This window comes from Lissotriton vulgaris, chromosome 6 (genome assembly GCF_964263255.1).
Source record: "Lissotriton vulgaris chromosome 6, aLisVul1.2, whole genome shotgun sequence".
In the NCBI taxonomy this organism is placed as follows: Eukaryota; Metazoa; Chordata; class Amphibia; order Caudata; family Salamandridae; genus Lissotriton; species Lissotriton vulgaris.
In genome coordinates, this window is record NC_141694.1 from 909,364,628 (window position 1) to 909,392,412 (window position 27,785).

The 27,785-nt window shown below is 46.8% G+C and overlaps 1 protein-coding gene across 6 annotated transcripts in view; it reads right to left on the reverse strand.

Annotated features, from left to right (window-relative positions):
• Nucleotides 1–27,785, reverse strand: part of BIRC6 (baculoviral IAP repeat containing 6) — a 2,386,688-nt gene that overhangs the window by 816,332 nt on the left and 1,542,571 nt on the right. For all 6 annotated transcript variants that reach the window (XM_086926902.1, XM_086926900.1, XM_086926901.1 and 3 more), the window contains 4 exons: nt 17,432–17,626; nt 16,472–16,672; nt 12,179–12,458; nt 10,915–11,171 (listed from right to left, as the gene is read on the reverse strand). In XM_086926902.1, the coding sequence (XP_086783028.1) occupies nt 10,915–11,171; nt 12,179–12,458; nt 16,472–16,672; nt 17,432–17,626 (933 nt within the window). The remainder of the gene's footprint in view (nt 1–10,914; nt 11,172–12,178; nt 12,459–16,471; nt 16,673–17,431; nt 17,627–27,785) is intronic.

Consider the following 27,785-nt stretch of genomic DNA (forward strand, 5'->3'; position numbering starts at 1 on the left):
AGGCGGGTCAGGACGAAGATGTCCGGTGTGATCCAAGGGTGGATCAGTGAAGAGAAGAACCTGAAAGCAGAGGGGACAATGTTCAAAGTCACTAGCCAGTGACTGGAGTGGAACCAGGAGTGGAACCAGATGTCGTCGTCGCGATCAGGTGAAGGTGGACGCTTGTCTCTGCAGCCACGTGGACCAGGTGGTGTCTTCGACGACCAGGATGGAGGCACGAGCTGTCCCACGTAGGCTCTCGCTGTCGGCGGTGTCGGCTTCGGATTCGGAGTCAACAGGCCTTGGCAAAGGCAACCCAAGCGGTGAGTGGAAACGGCGTCTGGAGTGGACCAGGAGGGTCCGGGGTGCTCCTCTTTTGGAAGGGAGCAAGGGCCAGTCTGGAGCAACCAGACCAGCAGTGAAGATTTCGCAGTTCGTCGTCTAGGAGGCCACTAGCCAGCCAGCAAGTGACCAGACAACGCGTCGAGCAGCAAACAGGCAGAAGGGCCCCACGCAGATCTTGTGGATGCTGGAGGGCTGGTCTTCGGTGCAGGAGCTGCTCGGGTCGGGGCTTCTCAGTCCCCAAAGCACTTGGACGAGGATGCCTCTGAAGTCGTGCTGGAGCGAAGTGCTGCTTCTTTCAAGATGGCCGGTCCCACGTGTCTCGTCGCACCCACGTATCTCAGCTGTGCTGCAGATGTAGGTAGAGGTCGGAGAGGTCTGGGAATCCGGGTCTCGTCGGGCTCTGAAGTCTGGATCCTTGCAGGAAGACGACAAAGGGAAGCCGCTGTACGCTGATGGTGCCTGCTTGTGCAGGGTGGACACTCCTTGCCCACAAGGAATATTTCTTCAGTCTTCTGTGGAGCAGAACGTCGAAGTCCAGAGTTTCTTCTTGTAAAGTTGTTCAGGATAATCTAATTTGGAATGGGAGCAGCTCCTACCTTTATCCGGCTAAAGGGGGCTGCACTACGACTAGGTCCCTCCTCTGGGTGGGACCAGGAAGGGGGGTGGTTACACCCCCTATCCTTTGTCCGGTCTTGCGCCAGCTCTGGGGCTGGAGTGCCCCAGGAACTGGTTTAGACCAGTGTATGCACAGGGACACCTTGTGTGCCCCAGGCATGTCTCATTCCTTTCAGCCCTGTCCTACCTAATACACAAAATCCTGTCTGGGGTGGTGCTAGCACCTCCCAAGGCAGGAAACCCTTTGTCCAAGCCTCCCTCGCTGGAAGGACTCCCAGCAGCAGGAGGTCAGACTTGTGTCTGTGGTGGCAGCATCCATTTTGTGATGCTGAGGCTCGAGTTAACTTTAACCGGGGTTCACAGTTACATACATGTCGTGTCCCTCTAGAAGGGTGGAATGCTACCCCCGTCGCCAGAATTGGCGAGGGGGTAGTATTCCAACTCGTATGACACCTTACTCGACATGTTTTGATAATGTTATACCAAAGTTGGCAATAACCGCGAGGATTATAATGCACTTAAGAGTATATGGTATAGCGTTATCATGGAAACAGCTAAAGGACTTGGTTCCGAAAGCTGCAGACAGGCTCAGCTCATGCTAGAGCACCATCTCACATAATTCCAAGCACTCTGCCTTCAGGATTGATAAGGCCTGTCATAGGAGTGACTGATAGGAGGATATGTGTCCATTTTAGGGTTAGATATAGGGATACTATATCTAAAGCAAAGGGTGATTACACCACCTTGCCCCAGCTGATTGATCAGCCAGTTGTGTCAGATTTGGATGGCCAGCCAGGGGTGGCATAATACATGCTGCAGCCCCTGGTAGGCCCTGGGTGCACCTATGCCCTGGGTACCTAAGGTACACTGTAAGGGACTGATAAGGTGACACAGTATCCAATTGGGTATGCACCTAAGGTACATGGTTGTCAATTTTAGAGAGAGCACAGCTAGGCTGTGGGTCTGATTAGCAGGCCCACAGCCAGGGAAGTCGTAAACCAGTGTAGCAAAAAGCAAAAATCGGGGCTGACCATAGGATTGCAGACCCTACTCTCCTACAGGGTGGAGTGGGAAAGAAAAAGGCAGAGGGAAGTTGGGGCGAGTGCAGGAGGCCAGGTTATTTTTCACATTTGGCCAGGTGAAGTGTTGGAGAGAAGGTGGTGTGGAAGGGTAGCACAACACCAAGTTTTATTTCAATTTGGGCTGGAAGGGAATAATAAAAGCAGAGGGTGATGGGAGTGGGTGGAAGGAGGTCCGATATTGTTTTTTTTAAAAACATTTATGAGAGTAACTAAGGGAAAAGGTGTGCGAGGCTGGCAAGATGACAGATAACTTTCTTTTATAATCTGGGTGGTAGTGAGGAGGGATGGCAGAGGGAGTAGAAGAAGTATAGTATGTCATTTATGGCTCCTTCATGACTCCTCTAATCCTTTTCAAATGACTTCAACAATGGGAGATTAGAGGAGCCAGAATAACATAGAATTATGAATGGTTAACTGTGAATAAAGAAATCTTTTTTCACCTTGGGTGTTTCGAGTGACATCATAGGCAACCCAAGCCTCGCTCTCTTATGCTTGATGTCATTTTAGAGTTTTTTTGTGAAAAACATCTGTTACTCACAGTTACCCATCTACATTTAGGTACAGGGCTTAGAGACATCCACTATCATTTTTTTTTTTTTTGGTGTAAGAATTTTATTGCACTTTTTTATCACATACAAGACAAATCGATAATCACCTATAGTGCGTTCGCCTACAACCGCAACGGGCCGGCGTCGAGCAACCATGGTTGTCAGCAACAGTTCTAGATGTACACAGCCCATCAGCCGACATCCAGCGGACCGGCGGCGTGTTATCAGATAGAATCCAGTTGTGCGTCAGTGCTATGCTCACTGCCTGATACATCAATAAACTTACGTTTTCACAGTTTTTTTGATCCTTTTAACCGAAACTTAACTTAACTGTACATTCCCCAACTTGTAGTTCTCCCCCTGCATCCTTACCCCTGCATCACAGCATCCTCCCTCCTATGTGTCAGTACTGTACAATTGTTTGTCCTGTGTTGTCACTATCAGACGTTCATTTACACAACTTCCGTTTCTGAGTCTGACGTGCCATGCTCGAGTAAATAGGCACGTAAGTACCCCCAGTAGTCTTTGGGCCTAGAGCCGATGGGCAGTTCCTCCTCATATGTGTTGAGCGTGTCCCGGCAATACACCATGTCTTCTATCCAGCGTTTTACCTCAGGTGTTCTCTTACTATTCCCGTGGATTGACACCCTTCTCTTAGCTAACAGGAGTGCAACTGCACAGAATTTACGCTTCAAGGCTCTCAGGTGTGGAGTTATACCCAACAGACAGATCTTTGCTTCGCACGGCATGATAACCCCTAGCATTTCGTTCAAAACCTGTATGACTTGTTCCCAATATCCCGCCACCTTTCGACAGTGCCACGCTAGATGCATGAAGTCAGCATCTGCTTGTTTACACCTGCAACAGTTTGAATCTTCCCGTAAGCCATGCTTGTATAGTCTCTGAGGTGTGTGGTAAACCTGATGTAAATACTTGTAATGTATAATTTTCAAATTCCCGTTAGGTGTCAGCATACCCGTAAGCATGCATGCGGAATCCCATTCTACTTCTGTCAGGGGTTCTGCTAGTCCAGCGCTCCACCTGTCCCTGGCCTTGTGTGTGTTGTTCCCCATCGCCCCCTGTGTACTTGCATATAGCTTGGACACCATGTGAGATGCTTTGGGTGTAGTTAAGAGTAGTCGTAGGGGTTCAAGGGTAGGCGGCTCTTCTGGATACGTCGGGTAGTGTTCTCGTATTGCTCTCTGTAGCCTATAGAAGATGAAATTGAACAGTGGAGATGGGTTTGTGATGTAATGTAGCTTATCAAGTGACTGGAATTCGCCATCTATGTACAGGTCCCCCAATGTGTCTATTCCGGCCCGCCGGAACAGATCCATGCCAACCTTCTCCTGCGTTACCGAGAGGGCTGGGTGATGAGCTAGTGGGAGTGTGGGTGCGTACAGTGGCAGGCAGTTTGCCTCCTTGCCCAATAGTCTCCACGCCTCTGTGGTCGCGTTAACTGTGTTAATATCACGGTCGTGTAGCCTGGTGCGTTTATGCGTGAGTATATTGGCCAAAGGGATCGGGTCAGTGTCGCCCGCCTCCACCGCCACATGTGTCAGGAAGGGCACTTCATGGTACCAGAAGTGTGCGTATTGCGCCTGAGCGCATAGGTAATATAGGTAGAAGTCTGGTACTTTGAACCCCCCCCTAGCATACGGCAATGTCATGGTGCGCAGGTCCATCCTCGCCTGCTTGCCCGCCCATAGCAAATTAAGGACTAGCGTCTTGATATTGCGGAAGACAGCAGCGGGAGGTTTTATTGGGATGTTGTTAAATAAATATAGAAATTTCGGTAAAAGTACCATTTTTACTATTGCTGCCCTGTCCGCCAATGAAAGTGGAAGTCTGTTCCATTTCTTTATTTTGTCTTCCAGGGTTGCGATCGTCCGCCCGTAGTTTGTCCTAATGACCACTTCAGGGTCTCTGTGAAACCATATTCCCAGATATTTTGTGGGTTCCTCTTGCCACTCCAACGGATAGTCCAGTTTAGTCGGCTGTGTGCTGTCTGTTAGTGCCAGCACCAGGGATTTATCCCAGTTTATCTGTAATCCGGCTTGGCGACCGAATTTTATATATTCCCTCAGGAGCGGATTTAGGTGTTGTTCCGGGTGTTTAACATACAGCACCATGTCATCCGCGTACAGTGAGATATGTATGGGTCGGGAAGGCATTTGAATCGCTGAGTGATGATAATGTTGCCGGATTTTGCAGGCTAGAGGCTCCAGCACTAAAGCGAAAAGCATCGGTGATAGCGGGCACCCTTGCCGAGTACCTCTGCAGATTTGTAAGGGTTCTGATATGTATCTGTTCACTCTGATGCGTGCCGTCAAGTTTGTGTAGAGCATCGCTATCCATCCCTGAAATATCCATGGGAATCCCATGTGCACCAGAACTGCATGGATAAAGGGCCAGCCGATAGTGTCGAACGCTTTAGCAGCGTCTAGTAGCACTGCCACAGCCTTTGTTTCCGGAGCCAGATAATGCGCTAAAGCGAACAGTGTGCGGGTGTTGTGTGTGGTGGCCCGGTCTGGGATAAATCCCGACTGATCAGGTCTGATCAACATTGGCATAAGTGGCTTTAGCCTGTCTGCCAGCAGACTAGCTATGATTTTGGTGTCCACATTTAACAACGACAAAGGACGGTATGAATCGCATTTATCTACGTCTTTGCCTGGTTTTAGCAATGTGATGAGCAAGGCTTCCCTTAAAGACGCCGGCAGTGTCTGGGCCTCATGCGCCGTCCCGTACATCTGTACTAAGAGTGGGGCGAGTAGGTCAGCGTATGCCTTATAAAATTCCACCACAAAGCCATCTGGCCCCGGTGCTTTGTTGTTAGGTAAGCGCCTAATGGTGTCTGTGACTTCCTCTATCGTGATAGGGCGTTCTAGGTATTTCCTATGTCCATCAGCTAACCACGCCATCTCAATATCCTCCATGTATTTCAATAATTCAGCCTGTGATGGCGAGGGGTGTGCCTTGTATAGTGTGCCATATGTGTTCATAAATTCTCGCAGTATACCCTTGGTGTCCGTGACCACCGCCCCGGAGCTAGTAGTTATGGATGTGATATTTTGCGGTGTTTTGCCTGAGCATATCTTTGCGGCCAGCTCCCTGCCAGGTCTACCTCCTTCTCCATACCGCCTCGCAGTAGCTCGTTTAGTCACATATTGTAGCTCGTCAGTCGCAAATTTAGCATGTTCCGACAATAGCGTCTGGATATCCCCCAAAATTTTGGTGTCTCCCGTCTGTGTGTATGACTGTTCCAGTGTGTGAATGGCCTGTTCACGCGTGTGTAGTTGATGTCTGATGTCCTTGAGGATGCCTGAGGCTGTACTGAGACAGACACCCCGGATTGTGGCCTTGAAGGCCTCCCATAGCAAACCTGGGTCTTCCGTGGTTGGGCCGTTAAGATCGAAGTAATCCCCTATCGCCTTATGTATTGTGGTGGCGTATACTGGGTCTCTCAATGCAGTTGCGTTAAATCGCCAGGTGAAGGGTGGTGGGTCGTAGTGCGGGATATCTACTTCCAAAAGTACCGGACTGTGGTCCGATAGTGTACGTGGCAAGTGTACAACATCTATCACCCATGAGAGTACGTCTTGTGTGCCCAGCCAGTAATCTATCCTGGACCAACTGTTGTTTGCCGCGTTTATGTGTGTCGCTGTCGCCACCCCTGGGTTACGAGCCCTCCACAAATCTACCATATGTAGGTCCTCCATGGCGTCTCGCACCATTGTCCTAGCATTGCCATGTTGTTCCGAAGTGTGTGCTGCTCTATCTAGAGCGTCCTGCATCGTGACATTGAAATCCCCTCCCCATATTACGTGAGGCGCCTGCATGTTCGTGATGGTGTGCCATACCTTGCTAAAAAACCCCGGGTCATCCACATTAGGGCCATATGTATTCACCAATAAAATCTGTTGCCTTCTAAGCCTGCCAGCTAGTATCACGCTCCGCCCAGCTGTGTCCCTGTGTATGTCGGTAATTTCAAAGCCCGTACCCTTCCTGATCAAGATGCTCACTCCCCTTGAATATGTTGAGTAGCTAGAGTGAATTACAGTTTCAGCCCATCTTGCCCCCAGTGTGGAGGTGCCGTCTCGATCTAAGTGCGTTTCCTGCAAGAAAACAATGTTAATTCGCAATCTATCAAAATAAGCAAACAGTCGCCTAATCTTTTTCGGGTTGCCCAGTCCCCTCACATTCCAAGTGAGAAATTTCAGCGTATTGCTACGTGACATGTGTATGTATTGGGTGATGAACTATCCATTTCAGACGTTTAGTCTGCTTTGCATATCGTGTGTGTATAGCGCTATACCTTACATCATTTGAACGTGACAACGGCATTTGCTGATTATAAACATTATATACATGACAGTACATGACTAAGGAGTTCGCCATGCTTCTCAGACACAGAGGTTGCAGTCGGTTAGATTCTGAGTTACCCGCCCTCCCCCCACCCACTTTAGCGCCCAAACTTTGCCAAAGCCATCCCTGAGTTAACTTTAACAGTAACTTCTGCGTCCAACATAGTTCGGGGTACACCCTCCTGGGGGTGTCACCAGGTTCACACATCTCCATCCACATAGTGGATGTGGACAGTCGCAAGCGTATGTTTTAGTGAATAACTTGCGTGTGATTTCCTCCAACCCCTTCCACCCACGCAACATAGTTAGTATCGCTGTAATGCCGTAACTCTAGTACACCAGACTCCCCCTCGTCTCAAGTTCCAGCGTATAGGTGGGGTGGCGCCATGCAATGTATTTAGTCTCTCTCGCTAGGTGAACAGCTGAACAACAGGGCCGGTCGGGGCGGCAGCTCCTCGCCCGCTGCCCCCCACTCCAGTAGCAGGCCCCCATGTCCCTCCCCGCTTACACCAGCATTTCGTATACTTACAACTCGAACGGCACTTCCGCGGCATCGCAGACACAGGGTCAGTACTCACAGTAAGTTCGTAAGCGCCTTTCCAGTCCAGTTGCTGCCACCCACGTGGCCACCATGGTCCATGTGAATGTCCGCAGGCAACAGCGTCCATAGATAGCTGTATCTTGTTAACGAAGTTCGTAGATCTGTCCGGCCTGACGGTGTTCAGCCTCGCTCATTCCACGTCACTTGTTGGTTCATTCCGGTCTTGTTGTTTTCTCCGCTTCCCTTGTTGCTTGACATATTCCTGTGCCGCCTGTACCGTTTGTAGTATGATAGGTTTCCCGCCGGTGATGACCTTGAGTTTCGCCGGATATAACATGGCGTATTCCAGACCAAGTTCTCTTAGCTTCTTTTTAACAGGAGCGAATTCTTTCCGGGCCTGTTGCACCGCCATGATGTGGTCTGGGTAGAACTCTAGTGTGTTCCCTTGATGAGTAATTGTCCCCAGCTCTCTGGCCAGTCTCAGGATTGTGTCTCTGTCCCTGTAATTAAGCATGCGGGCAATGACCATGCGCGGGGCAGCTCCGGGTTTCGGCACAGGCACCAGTGACCGATGTGCACGTTCCACTAGGAACACTTGAGACAGTTTTTCGGCTCCGAAGATTTCTCTCAACAGGGCTTCTATATAGGTCTCCATTTTCCCTGTGTTTGTGGATTCTGGCAGGCCCGAAATCCGAACGTTGTTCCGCCTGGACCTAGCTTCCTGGTCCTCCACCCTGGCTTGCAGACTTTCCACTGTTTTTTCTAGGCCCCCGCAGGTCTTGGTTGTGGTCTTCTGCTCATCTTCAAGCCTCGAGATTCGCTGTTCTGCCTCCGTGAGGCGCCCGTCGTGCTGTTCAATTTTCGCCGCCATGCTGTCGACCCTCTGCACCACGTTGCCGAGCTTTCCGTTCATCTCTTGCAGACTCTGCTGTATCGCCCTCAGTACCGACTCCATGCCTGTGCCTTCCGGTGTCTCTTGGCCCCCGTCCGCTTCTGGGTCTGTCGCGTTGTTCTTGCCCTGGTTCCGCTTCTCGAACTGGAGCTTTGTTTGATTCCGGTCTGGCTTCCCCATTTCGGGGTGCTGTTTGGATGTGTGCTGTTCGGCCGTTTTAGGGCTGCTGCCCGATGTCGCACTGGCTGTAGAGACGGTGCGAAGCGTTGTCACCGCTGCTCCCCCTCTCGCTGCTCGTGTAGTCATCGGCCGGCTACCGAGAGCTCAGGTGCAGTCCGGTCCTTTATGGGGTCCCTCTCGTCAGGTGCAGCGGGTGTTGCCGTTCGCTGGTCTACTTGGGCACATCAGGGGCAGCGGTCCACACCCTCACATCCCGCTGTGGGGGGGGTGGTCCCTGTACAGTTGGCGGAGTTGGCGCTATGTCAAGGGCCGCGTGTGCAGATAGCCGGCGCCGTCGTGTGCGAGTTATCTGGCTTGCGCACCTTCGGATCTGGTCTAAACGCTGCTCCCCTCGTCTCCCCACGCGTGAAGCCAGCTATCAGTGCGCCGTGCACTGGCCGATGTGTGGCACGGTCAACAGAAAACGCCGGGATCCTCCCACCGCTGCCAGTCTACAGAGTTACCTGTCTCTGATAGTCCACGAAGGGGGTCTGTCCAGCGGGAACGTCCGCCGCTGCCGCCAGCCCTGTGCGTTCCACGGGCGCCGCCATCTTGCCCTCAGTGGAACGCACGCCGATTGTCCGTGGCTTCGTGTCCCGGGGTCGCACACGGGCCCTGCAAAGCCCTAGATGGTGGTTAATAACCACTTACCAAGCAGCGCCGGGTGTGTTCATGTGCCCAACTGCGCTGGGTGCCTCGTAAAACGCTATATCGCCGAGCATCAGGAGCGGCCATTTTGCGACGCCGCAGCGAGGTCTCCGGGAGTCGGGCTGGATCTTTCATTCACCGCTTGGTAAGCCGCTGTTCTGTGCGCGGCGATGTCGGCCTTACATTCCGATGTCCATATCTACAATTGTTGCCGCTTTTGGTGGGGATCCAAGGGGTTAAAGGCCGCTAGGCGCGCGACCGTCCGGCGGAGCTGACACGCTAGCCAGCCATTCCGCAGTGCGCCCTCTAGCGCCCCCCCGACATCCACTATCATGAAAGGCTTTTCAAAATATGACTATTCATTGCAATTACGGTAGACCAGAAAAATACAAGAATTTTTTTTTTTACTGCTGTGATGTAACTATGTTCACCTTTCAAGTTTAGCTTAGAAAGAAGGGATTCAAGGAAAACAAAAACACTTGTTAATTTGAAGTGGCAAACTACTAAAACAACAGAAACATACCAGTAAGAAACCCTGCATGTAGTGCCAAATATTCACACCCTTCTTTTATTGCATGAATTTTTTTTGTTCAAAACCTTTACACAGGAAAACAACCATACAGATCCAAAATGACTAACGCTAACAAAAAAAGTGTAAGCCTCGGGGGATCATTTCTAACATAAAATTGTAGCTACAAATAATTGAATAAAAGGGGTGGATTTTACCTTGGATTTCTCAGTTACATCATAGAGAGAACGAGAACAAAGCTTGAGATGTCTATCAGATGTCACCCCAACCTAACAGTGAAAACACCCATTAGTTATGATCACTCATTGTGAATTATATATGTTGCGGCCTGCTTTCGCTCACTTCATGTAACCTAAAGCGCTCACTCTCTACACCTAAGAAGAAAAACCAAGCATCATTGGGTCATACATTTCTATAACCAGACATGACACCCAACAAATGATTAAGGACCAGCCTACCAGCTCTTTTCGCTAATTTCATTAAAATTGAGAATTTGATAAATTGAACCATCAGAATCATCCAGGACTGGAAAATTCTTTTGGACTGTTAGGGTCACCTTTGAAGTTCAGTGTCTCATTAGTATATTGCAGAAACAAAGATACTAACCACAAATAGTTACTAAAAGTGTATCTTATAATCACACTATTTGACAATGTGATTCTGCTATGGAGCTTTTAAATTGGTGTCAAATAATGTTTTCCCTCTATAACTATTCCTCTCCTTTATTCCTTTTTATCAAATATTTGAAGCTCTCTTACAAAACTGCCTATAAATGACACGAGGAAAAATAATTTTCAGAAAACATGCACTTAATCTAAGTTATAGGAAGAAATATTTTTTGTTCACTGGCTCGTTCATGATCAAACTGAACCATTCTGAACAGTGGTCAGTCATCTATATATTTCAGTGAGAAGCACACGTGTAAGTAAACAATAGCATATTTCATAGGCTTAAACTGTTAAGTAGTAGCAAACTGACTACCATAATTTACTCAGTCACTTTCCTGGATCCCAATGCAATTCTCAGGATAGTCCACATTGAAGATTTCAGACAATATGAAAGATTCAGGAAGGTATTTACAGTGGGCACCATCCTACAATTACAAAATAGATTATGAAATAAAGTATTAAAGCAAGAACCAATTTTTACCTGTAGGATCAATGCCAGATGCTGCACAGTTGCGAAGAAGGATATCTATCAGTTTAAGGCCTATCCTGGTAGACTGAAGTCCTATTTTGACAAGAACAGCCTCAATGTTTGGAGAATGCATTCCACAATAAGGGGACATCAGTAACGCTGCACATGTCTGTAGAAGGTTAGCAGTAGGAGCAGCAGCACTAGCCATCATGGATTCCAACTCACTGATGTGTGTGAGGCAGTGATGCAGTAATCGCAGCCATCCAATGCTGAAAGAAATATAACAAAGATGGCTAAATAAGACTTAAAGTGTGGATTTTTTTATATAATACTTCAAGAAGAGAAATGTTTTATTTTAAGAGTGCAGTTTTAACTTTTATTGACCAAAATTGAGCTTATGCACAAATATACCCAACGATAATTGCTTGATTAAATTGGCACTGTGTGGGCATCTAGTAGGAAACCGCTCTATAGGAAACCTTACTCCTCAGAAATATTTAATTTCATATCTAATTTCTTTTCAAAATCTATCCTTAATAGAAGAGGTGAGGGGCACTATACATAAAAAAATACAGCACAGTACAGTCATTATTTTGTATTTTAGTACAGAGACTAGTGCAAGGATATCCTTTTGTCAAATACTTATTAACCATATGTTGCCAAGTGCACAAGGCAGACCGTGAACACAAGGGCGAGTTAGACAAGTCGCACTAAATTGTGGGCTAGAACATATTTATACATACAATGACAGGAGTGCCAAATCCCTGTATGATGAATATGTTTACATTTATTGTTTCAATCCCTCTCAGATAGTTGATTAACCTTTTTCTGGTATACGGCTTAGTGTTTGAGCAAATGAAGTGTAATACACATCTACCTAAAGCCTTGCAGATTCAGACAAGACCACAGACTATCACCTCATTTGTAATCTGTGTGAAGCAACTAAACCTGGTTGACAGTGTCATAGTAACTCACCGACTAAATGTGGCTGTGGCAAATAACATTAAATACCAAACCAAAGCCCACTTTCGTTCACTGAGAGGCAGACTCAATGATTGGTGCAATCCTAGAAGGTGTCAGCTTTGTGGTGGATTCTAGTAGGATTGGTGCTTTGGTACAATTAAACATCTCTTCTGCATTATTGAATACCATGTAATACTACTATAGTATATTCAAATTTAAACATACTATTACATCTGGATAATAAATATAATTTTGGAGCATATGCAATTCAGCAAAATATGGGCATTTGAAGATATTAAAAAGCCATGCCAACCTGGTTTTGGAAACTTGATCCTCAGACGGAAGAAATGGATTGTTAACAGTTGCTGAGGAAGTGTTCCCAAAGGCCGTGAGACCCAACAACTTAATCTGTGAAAGTCCTAAGGTGCTAGCATCTCTTGGACGATGGAGCCGAAGACAAACAGCAGAGGCCACTTCAGCTTTTACGAGCTGGATTTTTATGTAGGTGAGTCCACTTGTGATAATAGGAGCTGATAAAGGTAGCATATTCACACCATCTGCACTAATTTCCACAGATACAGAAGATGGACAGGCTAAAAAACAATTAAAAAAAACAGAATATATTTTAAAGAGTTATTGCTAGTGAAGGTTTTTATAATTGATTTGCCCAGTTGCTACTATCTAAAATCCTTCACTGGAAAATGGCATATTAAACTCTATACCACTTGTAAAAAAAACCTCTGGGCAGATATACAGCCAACACATGAAGTAAGTTGTTAGTTTCTTTGAAAAGAACAGAAAATGCGACAAGAGACAAATTTTAATGAGGTAAAGAATTCTACGTCAAAAGAACCTGGTGTCCATGAAAGTAACTGTTCTTGTCCCTGAGCGTTTCATAAATAGATTCCCCAAAACTTAATAAAACCCCCAAAACACCAAACATTAGACATGAGCTTTGCGCGTGAACAGGTTCAGTATGCGGGCATATCAAATGCAGACGAAAGATCCTACTTTTGAGCAATTAACTAAACAAGAGAAATTCATAAAACATTTGGATTGAGGTAATAGAGTAGTCATTTTATCTCGATTGTCACCAGTAGTGAAGACTAGCCACTGATGCTTCTCTGCTGGAGAAAGAACAGCTCATGTATTAAGTTTATGTAAACCAACAATCACACTAGTAAGTAAATTAGTTATTGAGGGTTAATTAAAATCATTACAAAGAAGCAGGCAAACACAGTAAATCGTAATTCTATCACGCATTCTTATGTGACATTTAAACAACTGTATACTAAAACCTTACTAGAGCAGCCAGTGAGTCAAGAAAAAACTAAAACATATTGGTAATATCCAACAGCAGAGTTTCGAATTAATAGTTCTAATTGCTGGTGAGGTACAAATAGTGAAAGCAACACAATTGATTTGATAAATTCCTTAAAGACAATGATTGGCTGGAACTTAGAATACAGAAACTAGAAGTGGGTTAAATTGAGTATCAAACTCCTACATTCATTCAACAGTAAACTGGAGCTCAGAAGCTAGGTAATAAAGCTCAAGATAATAGAAACTGAGACTCCTCCTTTCGCCCACTTCTCTCATCAGTGTTATTAAAGGTAGTTTTAGCTACCCTTTTGCTGGACCTTAAAACTCTTATCAATGTTTTAACAATTTCCTTTAAAATATTTCTTCACAGACTTTGTACCCATGACCGAAAGATACACGTAGAAAGCAAAGCTAAGCTGGGCTTCTCAGATATCTCAGCATACTCTTTGTACTGTGTTCCAAAAATCTGCGAGAGTGTAAACAAATGTTTGAATGTTACATCAGACTACGACAGGGGGAAGGAAGAGACGATGCCCAAACACTACAATACTTAACTGGTTCAAAGGATAAGACAAATATTAGACAAATGCACTACAATGAAATGGTAGAAGCAAAATACTAAGTTATGAGTGGTGAAGAACCAAAATTGGCGCTTAACCAATCCTTCTAAAGTTTAAATGGCATCTAATGAAGTATGAACCACTGCTCAAAAAAATAATTAAATAAAACGTGCAAGTCTGAAGGAGGCACAAATCAGCTTTGCAGAGAAGGTCTCCAGGAGGGTGCATTTTTACTGGTTAACTCGACAGACTATCATTTCTCATTAAAATAGGGAAAAATGAAACCCCAATATGGAGTCACCTCGCTACTGTGATAATATTGGAAATCAGTGTTTTTTTTGTTTGTTTCTTTACTCTAGGTTTTACTTTGGCTATAAAGGTAAACAGTTGAGCCATTTTCATCAATGTCACTGAATGTGAATGCCTTTTACATGCGTGAGACGCAGTGGCACAGCAAGTGTGGCTCAAATAGTCTGCAAACCATGGACAGCCACCTCCATTGTCAAATAATTTGTTTCCTGTGTAATCTTTTATTTTACAATTTTAAATGGTGAGAATAAAAAAAACATTTAAAATGCAGGGATTGGGAAGTGATTAACTTCAGCATCCTACGAAAGTTGGTTTGGGGTGAACTGTGATATTACGTACGGAAAAATTATTCCAAATATAAACTCAGAAGTAAATAATGGGAACAGGGAAGGACTGGATAACTCTTGTTTGGGAAGAATGTATGCAGAACAGGTTCATAAGAACTAAAGGTGCTAGGGGGATGGGGGCGACCTAGGATTGTTGCACCGAGAAAGAAACAAAGGATTCTCTATTCTGAAAAGTGGTCAGAGGGATAGGCTAATGTTAATATCACAACTTCTGGGAAACAAGTGCGGAGGAGTTTCTCAACTTCAAAAGCTTTCCTCTTGGAAACATGTAATTCCAAGACTTGCAGAAGGATTTAAAGATTGAACCATTTAAGACATTTTACTTTAAACTGTTTTTCTTTAAACACGTTCTCTACCCTATCTACAAAAACCGCAATGCTTCTATTAAAAACCCCAAAGATAAATGCAATGCTATGTTACAGAGGTGCGAAAACAACAGTTGATGGACAGAATGCAGAACAATGTCATACATACACCCCAGTACAGAGATCTGGGCCTAAATCCATCGTTTTTTTGCACTCCACACCACCCCAGTTCAGCCTTGACCCTGTGCCTCATGGAACAGTCCAGCCCGAACTGCCAAACCATGTCTTCCCTGGACTGGAATCAAGCATCCTAGGACCAGTTTCTGGCTATCAGCCGTCATCAGCCAGGATAGCTAGACTCCAGTGGTGTGGAGAGCACGGGACTCACGTCTGAGCATACCCTTCCCACTCGGGGTGACAAATGCAAAAACAACAGTTGATGGACAGAATGCAGAACAATGTCACACATTCACCCCAGTACAGAGATCTGGGCCTAAATCTATCGTTTTTTTGCACTCCACACCACCCCAGTTCCGACATGGCCCTATGCAAATCAGCTTTGACCCTGTGCCTCATGGGAACAGTCCAGCCCGAACTGCCAAGCCATTTCTTCCCTGGACCGGAATCAAGCATCCTAGGACCGGTTTCTGGCTATCAGCCGTCATCTGCCAGGTGGCTTGGTGAGCAAAATAACGATGGATTAAACCCAGATATGTGACTGGGGGTGAATGTTTTGCCATTGTGCAACATTCCGTCCATCATCTTGTGTGTTTTACTGTTCACCCTATGTGGGAAGGGTATGCCCAGACGTGGGTACCGTGCTCACTAAGCCACTGGAGTCAAGCTATCCTGGATGAAGACGGCTGATAGCCAGAAACCGGTCCTAGGATGCTTGATTCCGGTCCAATGAAGACATGGCTTGGCAGTTCGGGCTGGACTGTTCCCATGAGGCACAGGGTCAAGACTGATTTGCATATGGCCATGTCTGAAGTGGGGTGGCTTGGTGAGCAAAATAATGATGGATTAAACCCAGATCTGTGACTGGGGGTGAATGTTTTGCCATTGCGCAACATTCCGTCCATCATCTTGTGTGTTTTGATGTTATAGAGGTGAGCAGCGCTGTAGTGCCATAAATATGCTTTGCAGCACTGTTAAGAGTACAGTTACATCGAAGCTACTGTGCCACGTCACATTTTAACAAACTGTGGGTTCCTTTACCCAATCAGAGCTTCGCTGGATTAAGGAAAAATTATCAACTTTATATTATTTCTTTCATCTTCCGTCTCTAACTAGTGTTTATGAAGACAGTTTTCAGAAGGTGTCCAATGTGACATGAAACAAGAAGAGCAATGTAATGAACTATCTGGGCTATAAAGCACACTATCTCATGAGTGGCGGGTCAATCTGGCACATTTGCTGGATATTACTTCCACTGCCCAGCACTACTGGCTTCAGCCCTAAAAAGTAGAAGGGGTGCATTAGAAATTGATCCAGTGATTTGGGGTCATGCATACAATTAGGCCCGCATCAACTATTCCGCATGGTTACGATGAAGACTCCAAAACAAATGTAGTGCACAATTAAGGGAAAAGGACACCTTCTTTGTGAATTCTCAACAGTATTAGTTGCATTTTTATCAAAATTATAAATTCAAATGATTTTGCACAATGTAACGAAAGCATTTTTAGTATCTATACGCTAGTTCATCATGAACATCCACTGCGTTGGCAATCTGTCACAAAGGAATAAACAATGAACTCACTAGCTAGAGAGGCAAGATGAGGCTGGATGTGTATCTCCTTCAACAGTACAGCTGATGGTAGATGGATGGTAAGGTCACACCAAGCCTCCTCTGGCAGAAACACATAAGACCAGGCAGCAGAGCGAGCTCGTCTGTGTGGCGGCGTGGCCTGCAGCAGAACCTCAGCAGGTTGTGCGGTTGGGCTGCTTGAAGAAATTGTACCTGTAAAAATGGGGAAGATAATAAAAACGGACAGAAAAGAATATTGGTATCGCCATGTATTTCTTTTTTTTGGTCAAAATGTTTTTTTTTTTTTTTTAATGAGTACCAAAAGGAAAGATCTCTCCATACACATTATCACAAGACAACATGCTGACTTGTGGCCAGAAAAATCAATAGGAGGGCAACCACAGTTATCGAAAAGCACCAAGACAACTAGATACTGGTACGTATATCCAACGACAAGTTGTAAAAATCACTAAGATTCTGATGGATTGGTTATTTTCGATTTTTTCTTATCACTATTTCATTCATCATTTTGGAAATAAATAGCTTAGGGCCCTCCAAAAGAAAAAGTTTTAATTTGAAAAATAACAAAACATCCTACTAACAGAGTGGCTATTAACGTCCCTGGAAGAAGGAAAAAAGGCCTTAATTGTGCGACTTGTAATATGAGACACCATGAGCAATCTATCCTCAGACGTTCCCGTACGGATATCTTCTTGCCTACATAATAAGCAGCAAAATGTTCTCAGATCAGACGCACTGAATTACATCTTGTAATGACAGGGTGAAAAATAGAATAGACACACGAAAGCCGTTTTTCGAAGGGAAATTTTGCTGACCTTGAGCATATCATGCTATTGAAAATTGGGACCTTGAATCTGTGTGAAAAGAAAGTCGAAACCCTTAGGCTTAGGGGTAACTAGGCATAGAACTAGTGATAAAACATTACAGAGAGGTGATAAGCACATTACATACCTAAAGGTGCAAAGTTATGGATCCCTTCGGCATTATCAGGTTCGGATGTCATGACTCGTGCCTTCAAACTGCTATCAGATGCCTTGCTAAGACCAGAGTCGAGAAACTTCATGATAGTGGACACCATGCTTCTAGCAGTGTTAACGATAGCTCTAGTGCTTGTTACCATATTGTTGCAAATGAGCTGAACACCCCCTAAAGAACGAAAACATTGAGGAAAACACATTATTATACTTTGATTTTGTTCTGTTTTCGAAGAATTAAAAAGAACACAGATAAGGGGGAAACAACAGTATAGAAACTGTCCATCTTGTCACATAGGAAATGCAGTGGGCATGAATGATGCAACAATAATGTGCTTATAAGGTGAGCATGATAGAGCAATTCTTGAGGAACACTATTGTACTGTAAGGGTTTACAACTTCCAAAGTCGCAATCACCATAATGATGTACTCTAAATTGTAAGTATGACGTTATAACATGTCTAAACTGTGAATGGCAGGCCCCAGTCCACTTCCAACACAACATAGTACTAACGACGGGCTACAACAGTAAATCTAGCCCAACAACATTTCCTACAACTGCAAGATTAACAATTTACGAACCTTCGATTACTCACTTTCTGCTGGATAGTCTATCCAACTGTAGATTTCTCATACTATGAATCTCCCCAATAGGGCACCTCAGGACATTATGATACACTGTAGCATAGAGGTGCCACCACTGCACGCCGACGTCAGTTTATTTGTTGATCTTTCCTGTGCCCTCTGATACGGATCATGATTTAGAGACTGAGCCACACGGACAGTGTGCAAATCTAAGGGGAAACCTTATTAACTCCAGGAATCCCCTCAGCAGAAAAGCAAGGAGTGTAGACGGTAAGGAATTTCAATTTTGAGCAGATTAACTTTGTGGAAAGGCAGTAAGTAGACAAAAATGTTTCAGCTTCCTTCGATGGAAGATCCATACCCCTCTCAGTTGGTTCTGCTCAATCTCCATGCTGCCGATCACGGACGTTACAATGCAGTACTTTGCTCTTTTGCTGGGATTGTTCTGACGCCGAGGCCAAAGAAGACAGCAGATGCACAGCCCCTCCGGAAACAATTTGGGCAAAGTAAAGTCAGCTGAACTCTGTGCCAACTGACTTACTTCAGTACCTGAGGGATAAGTGGCAGATGAGGGAATGTGTATAGGTGGCTGGAATCCCATTGAAGGTGGAACATGTATGAGAGAGACCCATAAAGGGGAAACTCTAGAATGCAGAAGGCTGGACCATTAAGTTTTTGGAGTTGTGAAAAGATCTATTGAGGGCACACCCCAGTAGGCAAAGAAACCCTGTACCACCTCCGTGTATAAATACTATTTATTCATGAACGGTAAGATGATGTCTGCTGAGGTCACCCACTTTGATTTTGAGGGATCTCATCACGTGATTGACCACTAGGCGATCCCATGAAGTTCCAACTGCTGCCACAATCACATAATCTCCAGACAAATGGCAAGAGACCCCCACTCCATCCTACTTGTTACATTGCCACGTGGCAGTCGTGTTGTCTGTCAGTACCAGTATCAACTTTCTCTTGATGGAAAGCAGAAAGGTTTTAGTACAAAATGGATGGCACACAGTTTCAGAAAGACTGATATGATGGAAGACGAGAGACCCCAGAGCTTCATGTTATCGACCTCACCTACCAAGAGTGGACACAATCATCAACCACAGGAAATCTGGAGAGTGAGGAAATAACAGTCTGCCACATAACAGATTGGCATCCACACAGGAAAGTGTTACTTTTTGCATGGTTACTCCCCACTTTTTGCCTGACACATGGTGCACTTTGCCCAGGTGTGCCCTGATTCCCTGCAAGTCAGTTACCAGGGCCTGTGTTCTTTCCCAAAGCTGTATCGTTGGAGCCCCAATTAGCACATCTCTGGCCACAGGTAAGCCTCTAGTAAAAGGTACCATTGGTAGCAAGGGCACTGTGACCAAGGAAGGCCTCTAAGGGCAGCAGCACCTACTGTGACAACGTTAGGGGTCCTGTACCATAACACCCATACACTGCCATCGCAGGCTGCGTGTTTTTCTGCAGAGAAATGTGAAGAGTCGACATGGCAGAAATCCCTGTGTCCCATGCCTGCTATCCACTGCCTGGAGCCTAGGTAAGCCACCCCTTTAGCAGGGTGCACTAGACCACAGGTAATGGTACAGTTGCATGATCACTGTACCCCTACAGTGTCGAAGTCCATTCTTATAAGGGACTTCAGGAGTGTGACCCGTAAACCACCTTGAGACCGGGATAGGTAATCAGAATAAAGAAACAATCTCCCGACTGGACTTATAAGGAGACAATTAAGCATGTATGCATAAAGCATTACAGAAAACAGAAACAAGGAGACTCAATGATTTTTTCCAGGTGTGCTCATGGCATCGTATAATTGAAGTACAAGAACAAATTAAAGAGGTACAGTTGTAGCAGCACTGTAAGTAAACAAACCACAAAACAACCCGAATTGTACTTGGTGCTAAGCATGTGCAGGTGACACAAAAGTGGTGACGCAAGTGACAATTGTGTTCAGCATATATGGCGCAAAGTGACTGGTGCATGAATATGTACAGTGAATAGCAAAAACACAATGTGGCTCCAGGTAGTTATAAAGCTAAATTTTCAAAGTATTTTCAGGATTGGTTTGGATGAGTCCCATTAGGGGCTGCGCCATTTATTGCGCTGGACTGTCGACGGCGTTTCGATCAGTTTTGTTTTGGATCATCTTCAGAACCGGGTTGAGATAGGTCTAGGAAGAGCCTGGGTGGGGAGCACCTAACCCTGAGTGAAGCAGTGGCGGACGACTGTGACTTCGAACGTCCGGGTGTGAAGTCACAGTCGTCAGCCGATCAGCTCCTATCGACCTTTGGATTCCTCCCGGGCCGATCATTCTTCCGTGGCAGGATCGCACTGGACGCGACCCACATTGCTACCCTACTTTCTGGATCACATTGGATGCGATCCCAGTGAGCCCAGCTGCCCTAGTCTTCCATTCACTGGCGAGCCCATCCCAGCACCGTTTCCCTATCTCAACCCGGTCCTGAATATGATCCAAAACAAAACGGATCGAAACGCCATCGACAGTCCAGCGCAATAAATGGCGCAGCCCCTAATGTGGCTCATCTAAACCAATCCTGAAAATACTTTAAAAATTTAGCTTTATAACTACCTGGAGCCACATTGTATTTTTTGCTATTCACTGTACATATTCATGCACCAGTTACTTTGCGCCATATATGCTGAACACAATTTTCACTTGCGTCACCACTTTTGTGTCACCTGCACATGCTTAGCACCAAGTACAATTCGGGTTGTTTTGTGATTTGTTTACTTACAGTGCTGCTACAACTGTACCTCTTTAATTTGTTCTTGTACTTCAATTATACGATGCCATGAGCACACCTGAAAAAAATCATTGAGTCTCCTTGTTTCTGTTTTCTGTAATGCTTTATGCATACATGCTTAATTGTCTCCTTATAAGTCCAGTTGGGATATTGTTTCTTTATTCTAAGTCCATTCTTAGACATTGTAAGTACAGTAAAGCCATAAAGAGTATATGGTCTGGGAGTTGGTCATTACGAACCCCACAGCTCGGTAACAGCTTTACTGAAAAATGGGAAGTTTGGTACCAAACTTCTCAGCACATTAAACCCACACTGATGTCAGTGTGGGATTTAATGTAAAAGGCACACAGATGGCATCTTAGAGGTGCCCCCTGGAAAACATCCAGCCCTGGTGTGGTTCCTGAATGGCTGCCCGCCATTTGCCACCACTAGACAGGTTTCTGGACCCCTAGAGCACCTGCGCTCTCTGGGTCCCGAAACAAAGCACATCCTGGGTAGAGGTATCATGCCTCCTCCCCCAAGATGCGCTGGGTCCATGAGAGGGGAAGCATCAAAGGCCTGCCACCTTTGTAAGCTGTCCCTACATTTGCTGCCCTAGCAACTGGCTCCCACCGGTTCGGACTCCTACAATTTTGGAGGGGGGTTGGGGGGAGGGGAAATCAGCTGGAAAACCCATCTAGAAGGAGAGGTGTGTCTACCTTTGCCAACCCCACCCCTCAGGTGGGGGAGGCGAGGTAAGCACACATCTCATGCCCCTGCATCTTGGAGATGAGGGGACATAATTAGGGGTGTACTCACCCCAAGGAAGGGACCCACTGGTCCCAACCTGCACACCCCTGTAAAGATCAAAGATTTGGTATTTAGGGGCGACCTTGAACCTTGCAACCTCAGATTCGAGGAAGAAATTAGAAGGACCAAAGAGAAATGCTGACCCAAGAAGAAGAGGACACCAACTGTTTTGACCCCAGCCCTACCGGACTACCCCGACTCCGACCTGACTACAGCTAAACCGCGGTGTGTCCAGAAGCCCCCCCCCCCCAGAGCAGCTGATCTGCAACCATCTCGAAGACTCCTTCTCCCATAAGCACCCGATTTGCTCAAGCAAAGATTCATCCACAGCATTCAGATTCAGGCAGCTCTGTGATTCTGCACCTGATATCCCCTGACCGAGTTTGAGTGGCCCAACACAATGAGGAGTTCTCCTCAATGAACCGGACCTGGGATATGGTGATCCCCCAACTCCCTCAAGATTCAAGTAGACGCCTGCAGCCTCAACCTGAAGGGTCCCCTGAACTGCAACCAGAGCTAGTACAAAGAACCAGATGACAAAGGATACCCCTGCACCTGACGCCCCACGGCCTCGGGTGACCCAACCGAGGGTGCCCAGGCAATCCCCAAGATCCCAACTTAACTCTCCAGCCAGTGGTCGCCTACAGGAAGCCTCCCTGCCTGAGCCTGCAGCATCTTTACAGAACTGAAGATCTCCATTGACATGCACAGTGTCCCCAAAGTTGCCTTGGTAGTCTGCACCAGGCCACCCCTGTGCCACTGGCGGTGGTGGTGCAGCTCCTGTGCTGATTGTTGGCACCTGCAGTGCTGATCTCAACCCCAGTAGCATTGCTCCCCCAGCCAAGTGGCCGACTAGTAAGCAGTCCCTGACAGAAGGCCACCTTAGCCCCATTGGCTAACATTGGGACCCTTCACTCTGCTGCCAGCCACCCCAGTGCCACTGGTGGTGCAAATTGGATGCCTACCTGAACCTTGGTTCTAACCCCCAAAAACTATTCTTGCCTTTGTTTACTTACTTGCAAATCAATAACCCTCTTTTCCTCATAAGAACCAATGCTGTGATGTTTGTTCCTGAAAATGTTGTATGAAGTTGAACTTTTGTATGAAAATAAAGTAACTGTGCTTTAATTCAAGAATTGTCTTCCTTTCCTGTACCAGCAGCCAGCGTGTGATAGCTCAGTATATCACCTCAAGATCTAAAAGTAACTGAAAAGTAATCCAAAAGTAACCAGAAGTAATCTCACTAGATTTTAAACTTTTGTAAAGTAATACAAACTCGTAAACGATTCCAATACAATCTACAATTGCAGTTCTGTGTACTGCTTTGCATTTGAAAGAGTTCTTACTTACCCATGCCAAGGCCTTCTTGGTTCTACAAAATAAAATACAAGTATATCTTTTTATACTTACCTAATTGGTCTGGATTCTGAGTGTGTGTAATCAGTCCTTGATTGAGTGAGTACAAAAAATGCTTAACACACCCTCCTGAGAAGCCTAATTGCTTTACCCAAACTCCCACAAAGAGAGCTGTTAGTACTGATCTAATTTAGCCTCTGCTATACCTCTGGGGACTCCCTGAACTCTGTGCACACTATACCTTACTTTGGTATATTATATACAGAGCCTGCTTCCTACAATCCACGACTGGCAGTCCTGGACCATCTTACTGGAAACACAAATCCTGTCCATGAGGCATCTACAATGCTGAGCTCACTGCAGACGAAGATTCCACTGAAGGGCTTGCATGTGCCAATGAGTGCGAGGCATCAGAAGGACACAAGATGCTAGACGACCAAGCAGTCTCTGAACAGTTACATCTGAGACAATAGCCCTCAGCTTGAAACACTGGTACCATAACCCGAAGTTCCTGAAATCTCTTCGGCAGTGGAAGTGCCTGCACCGTGATTGCGTTCAGAATGGCCCCAATGAAGGAATCTTCTGCGATAATAGAAGGTAGAACTTGGTCTTGTTGACTGAAAATTCCAGAGAAGATAGAAACAAACCTTTTGTCTGAATGTGGCCGAAGACTAGCTGATGCGAAAAGCTAGTCATCAAAAAGATGGATCACCACTACCAACAGCAGCAGCTTAATAAAAATTAGAGGGACCAATGGCATGCCAATGTCAGTCCAAAAGGCAGGGCAGAAGGGTACATTTGAATTAATCCGATCCCACTACAAAGTGGACTTTCTGTGGGACTGGAGAACCAGCACGGGAAAGTACATGTTTTGTAGGACCCGGGACACCAACCAGTCCTCAAAGCAAAGGCTACTAGCACCAGAGCAAGTGTTATCATCTCAAAGTTCTATTTGAGGAATGAGTTCAAGAGTCTGAGGTCAAAATCAGCCCCAGGCCCGCATCTGTCTTGGGGATCAGGAAGTACTTAGAATAGTTATCTCCCCTCGCTGCCTAAGGCACAAGCTTTGCCACCGTAGCAAGTAAAATTACTTAATTGGAAAAAATTAGCGGCATGATATGCAGACGTAAAACATAAACCAAAGGCATTTGAACGAGTGGAAGTGCACCTAAGAATGGAAGGGCGTAAACTTGCTGAACAAGTTGTGAAGTATCCTGTGCTTCAATATATGAATTGGTGGAAAACTAAAGAGCTTGTCAGAAGTGACCCAAGGAAAGGAGCACTGCTGCCGTTGATCCCTGGCCGCTTCACCTGGAACCACAAACATTTTGAACTGGCTCCTTGATGGGTCGCCTCTAGCAAAAGGCCATTTGAATACCTCTGAAACTTAAGATGAGGCTGATGGAATTGGTGGATGGGGGAAGCAACCCCGAGGCACACACTGTAGCTCTCCTGCCCTAAATGTAATCTAGGGCAGAATGTGTTTTTTCACCAAACAAACAAGCTCCATCAAAGACAAGTGCATAAATCATGGGTGGAATTCCTTTTCGAAAATCAATTAGCAACCATCCAGGGGTGGCGCCTAATAACAATCACAGTGCTCATAACTTGGGCAACTGAAACTAAATTCAGCGCGCCAGATTGTAAAAAAGATTTTGCAGCATCATGGCCATCCTATACAGTCTGGATAAAGGAGTTTCATAGGTCATCACGCAAAGTGGGTGTTGGACTTGGCCCTTCTGGCAGGTTCACCCCTAAACTTTTTGCTTTGTGTTTGTGACCCAGTGGTAGTGATTTCTGGTCTTTGCGCACTTTAGCACTGTGGCGCAGTGTAAAGTGCGTGCGCACTCAGTGCGTGGAGTAAGGTTGGCCTGCCCTCCCATAGGAATGCATGGGGAATGTCTGTGTCCCTGGTAGTTCCTGATGCGTGGGGTGTACAGGCTCGAGCCTGGTATGTGCGGACTCGTGTGATTGAATGCTGCGAAATGATGTATGTGGCGTGTATGTGTCTAGTGTGGAAGTGCCACTTCTAGACATGGCTGTACGTGTGCTGGAGTGTGATTGGCTGGAGCTGGCTGGCAAGCCTGACTCCAGGAAGTCTATGTGGGTCTGCCCCGGTGGTGAATGGAGAGATTAGCATGCTGATGTGAGGGGAGGAGTGCACCTGGGTCCTGAATGAGGCTGGGTTTTTCCCACACAATGCTGGCTCCACCCCCTGTGGTGCGACTGATGACCCTAGCCTGCGTGGTGAATGGAAAGGGTGGCTGAGGTAAACACAGTGCTCCAAAACCAGCTGCGACTGGTTCTCCCCCTACCCTGCACCTCAAGACAAAGGGAAAAGGTGTATAATAGAGGGGCTGTGACCCCATGAAGATGTTCTTGTTCCCAACTTGAATCTCCCAGGATTGCCTCCCAGGATTGCCTCCCTGGGCCCTGCCCAGCCCCTGGACTGCTGAGGTCATGGACCCCTGAAGGACTTTGTTGCTGTCTGCTTGCCCTAGCGCCTGGGAGCACTGTCCCTTGACCCCTAGCGCTTAAGAGCGCTTTTCGTGCACACAGCGCTTGGGAGCGCTGTTTATCTCAGCCGGTGCCCACCCGGCATTTGCCCCGGTTTTGCGAGGGTTAATGGACCCCAAGCGAGTGCCTACCTCGCTTTATTTCCTTATGGTCCTATTTACGAGGGAGCCTACTCCTCGTCGTTCCCCCCCCCCTCCCCGAGTTCACCGCCGCTGGCCCGGACCCCTCATGACGTCTGCCCCGGGCCGCGCTGGGATTAGCTGCCGGCCCGGGATTCCCTTATGATGTAATTCCCCGGGCCGCGCCATGATTGGCTGCCGGCCCGAGGAGATTGCCAGGTCCCGCCCACACAGCAAGATGAAGCAGGGAGCGGCGGGAGCCTACTCCGCGCTCCTGCATTGCCCCTCCGCGCTCCTGCATTGCCCCAGAGAAGCTGCCGATCCCCGCCCCCCCGGGGCTCCCAAGAGCGAGGGAGAGCCCCGGAGAGCGAGAGGAGGCCGCAACACCTGAGAGTCCCGAGGAGCGGGAGCTCTCCTGAGAAGCCGCCGGAGACACGACCCGGTGAGTGCAGAGAAGGAGAGGAGGGGCGTCGGGGCACATTGCCGGTGCCGGCCCCTCCCCTCCAGCGAGTCCCTCGTTGTGCTAAACGGTGCGTGGGGCCTCAAGCGATGCTGAGTCCCCCAAGTGGGACTCCGCCTACCCCTACCTTGAGTCACGAGCCCGAGTGGCTCCCTTGGGCCCCACATTGCTTCCGAGCCCACGAGAGGCTCTTTGCCCATTGTGCCCATGTCGAGTCCCCAGAGGGGGGACTCCAACGAAGGCCCCCACATTGTTCTCGAGCCCTGAGAGGCTCCAACGTTGGCTGCATTTCTGAAGAGCCCACGAGGCTCAAGGGGCATATTTTTTTTGAGAGCCCTGAGAGGCTCCCCCATTTGCATATTTGTTCCGAGCCCAGCGAGGCTCCCACGTTGGCCCCATCATCTACAGCTGCCCAGCACTTCGTGGGCAGCTGCCACGTTTAGGTTCTTGGTGCAGTGGCGCAACCTGGACCCTGGACTTTTGATGTAAGTTCTGTGTTAATGTGTTTTCTGCAAAAGTGTTCTTTGGTACACCTCTGAATGTTGGTTATACATCATGTGTTCGCCTGTGCTGCACCTCTGAATGTGTTGTAGATGCATCATGTGCCTTGTTCTCACACCGCTGAATGTAGGTTCTGCATCATGTGCTTTCCTTCCCTACACCTCTGAACGTGTTGTGATGCATCATTTGTAATGTGTCTATACCCCTACAGGTATTGTGATACTTAGGTGGTTGTTTTCTCCTAGCACAGGTGGTGCTAGTGAAGTCCTGGTTCCCTGCGTGACCTGTTCCTAAGGTGGTTAGGATTGCGTAGGTTGTACAAACCTGGTGTGAGAAGTTGGCCTGATACATGATGCTCACTAGTTCTAGTGATCACCTTGTATCAGTCCAAACAACCCTTATGGTGATTGGTTGTAAGTCAACCTTATAGACCAGCTATCCTAATGGTAGCATGGACAAAGCAGTCTTAGGCTAAACTCTTTTGGCATGTGAAGCCAGCTGTTTTACCACATATAACCCCTTGAATATCAAGTGAAAGGACACCAGACAGGTTGTTATGAAAATAAACAAGTATTTATTAACTAACATACACCTCTGAACTCTTTATGAGGTCAGAGGGCTAAGCACATGACAATCTCTTAGGAAAAATACGTTTAAGTTGCACAAATTACAATGGCGCCCTAGGGGCACGACAAACCATATACTAAGTAAGTGGAATGTGAAAGTCGATAAAAGGAATGGAGATGTCCAGAGGCTGTAGGATCGCTGGGACCACGCTATACTAACTCTAGGTAGGTAATAGGAGGCCCACGGAACGCGTGTGCAGAGTGTGAACTCACATGCGAGATGCGTAACAGTGTCTATGGACAGTACAGTTCAAGAAAAAGGTGAGTACGGACAATCCTGACTAGGTAGAACTAAAACGACTGTGGAACTGGACACTAGGAGAGTCAAGCTACCCTTGAGCACCGAAATGCTCGGGTTACCTCACCCACAGGCTGCGGGTGCATAGGTGCCAAGTCGTGTCGGGTTCCGGCGTTGACGTCTATGGAGCCTGGAAGAAAAGATGCTGCAGGCGGTCAGGAGGAAGATGTCCGGTGTGATCCAAGGGTGGATCAGTGAAGAGAAGAACCTGAAAGCAGAGGGGACAATGTTCAAAGTCACTAGCCAGTGACTGGAGTGGAACCAGGAGTAGAACCAGATGTCGTCGTCGCGATCAGGTGAGGG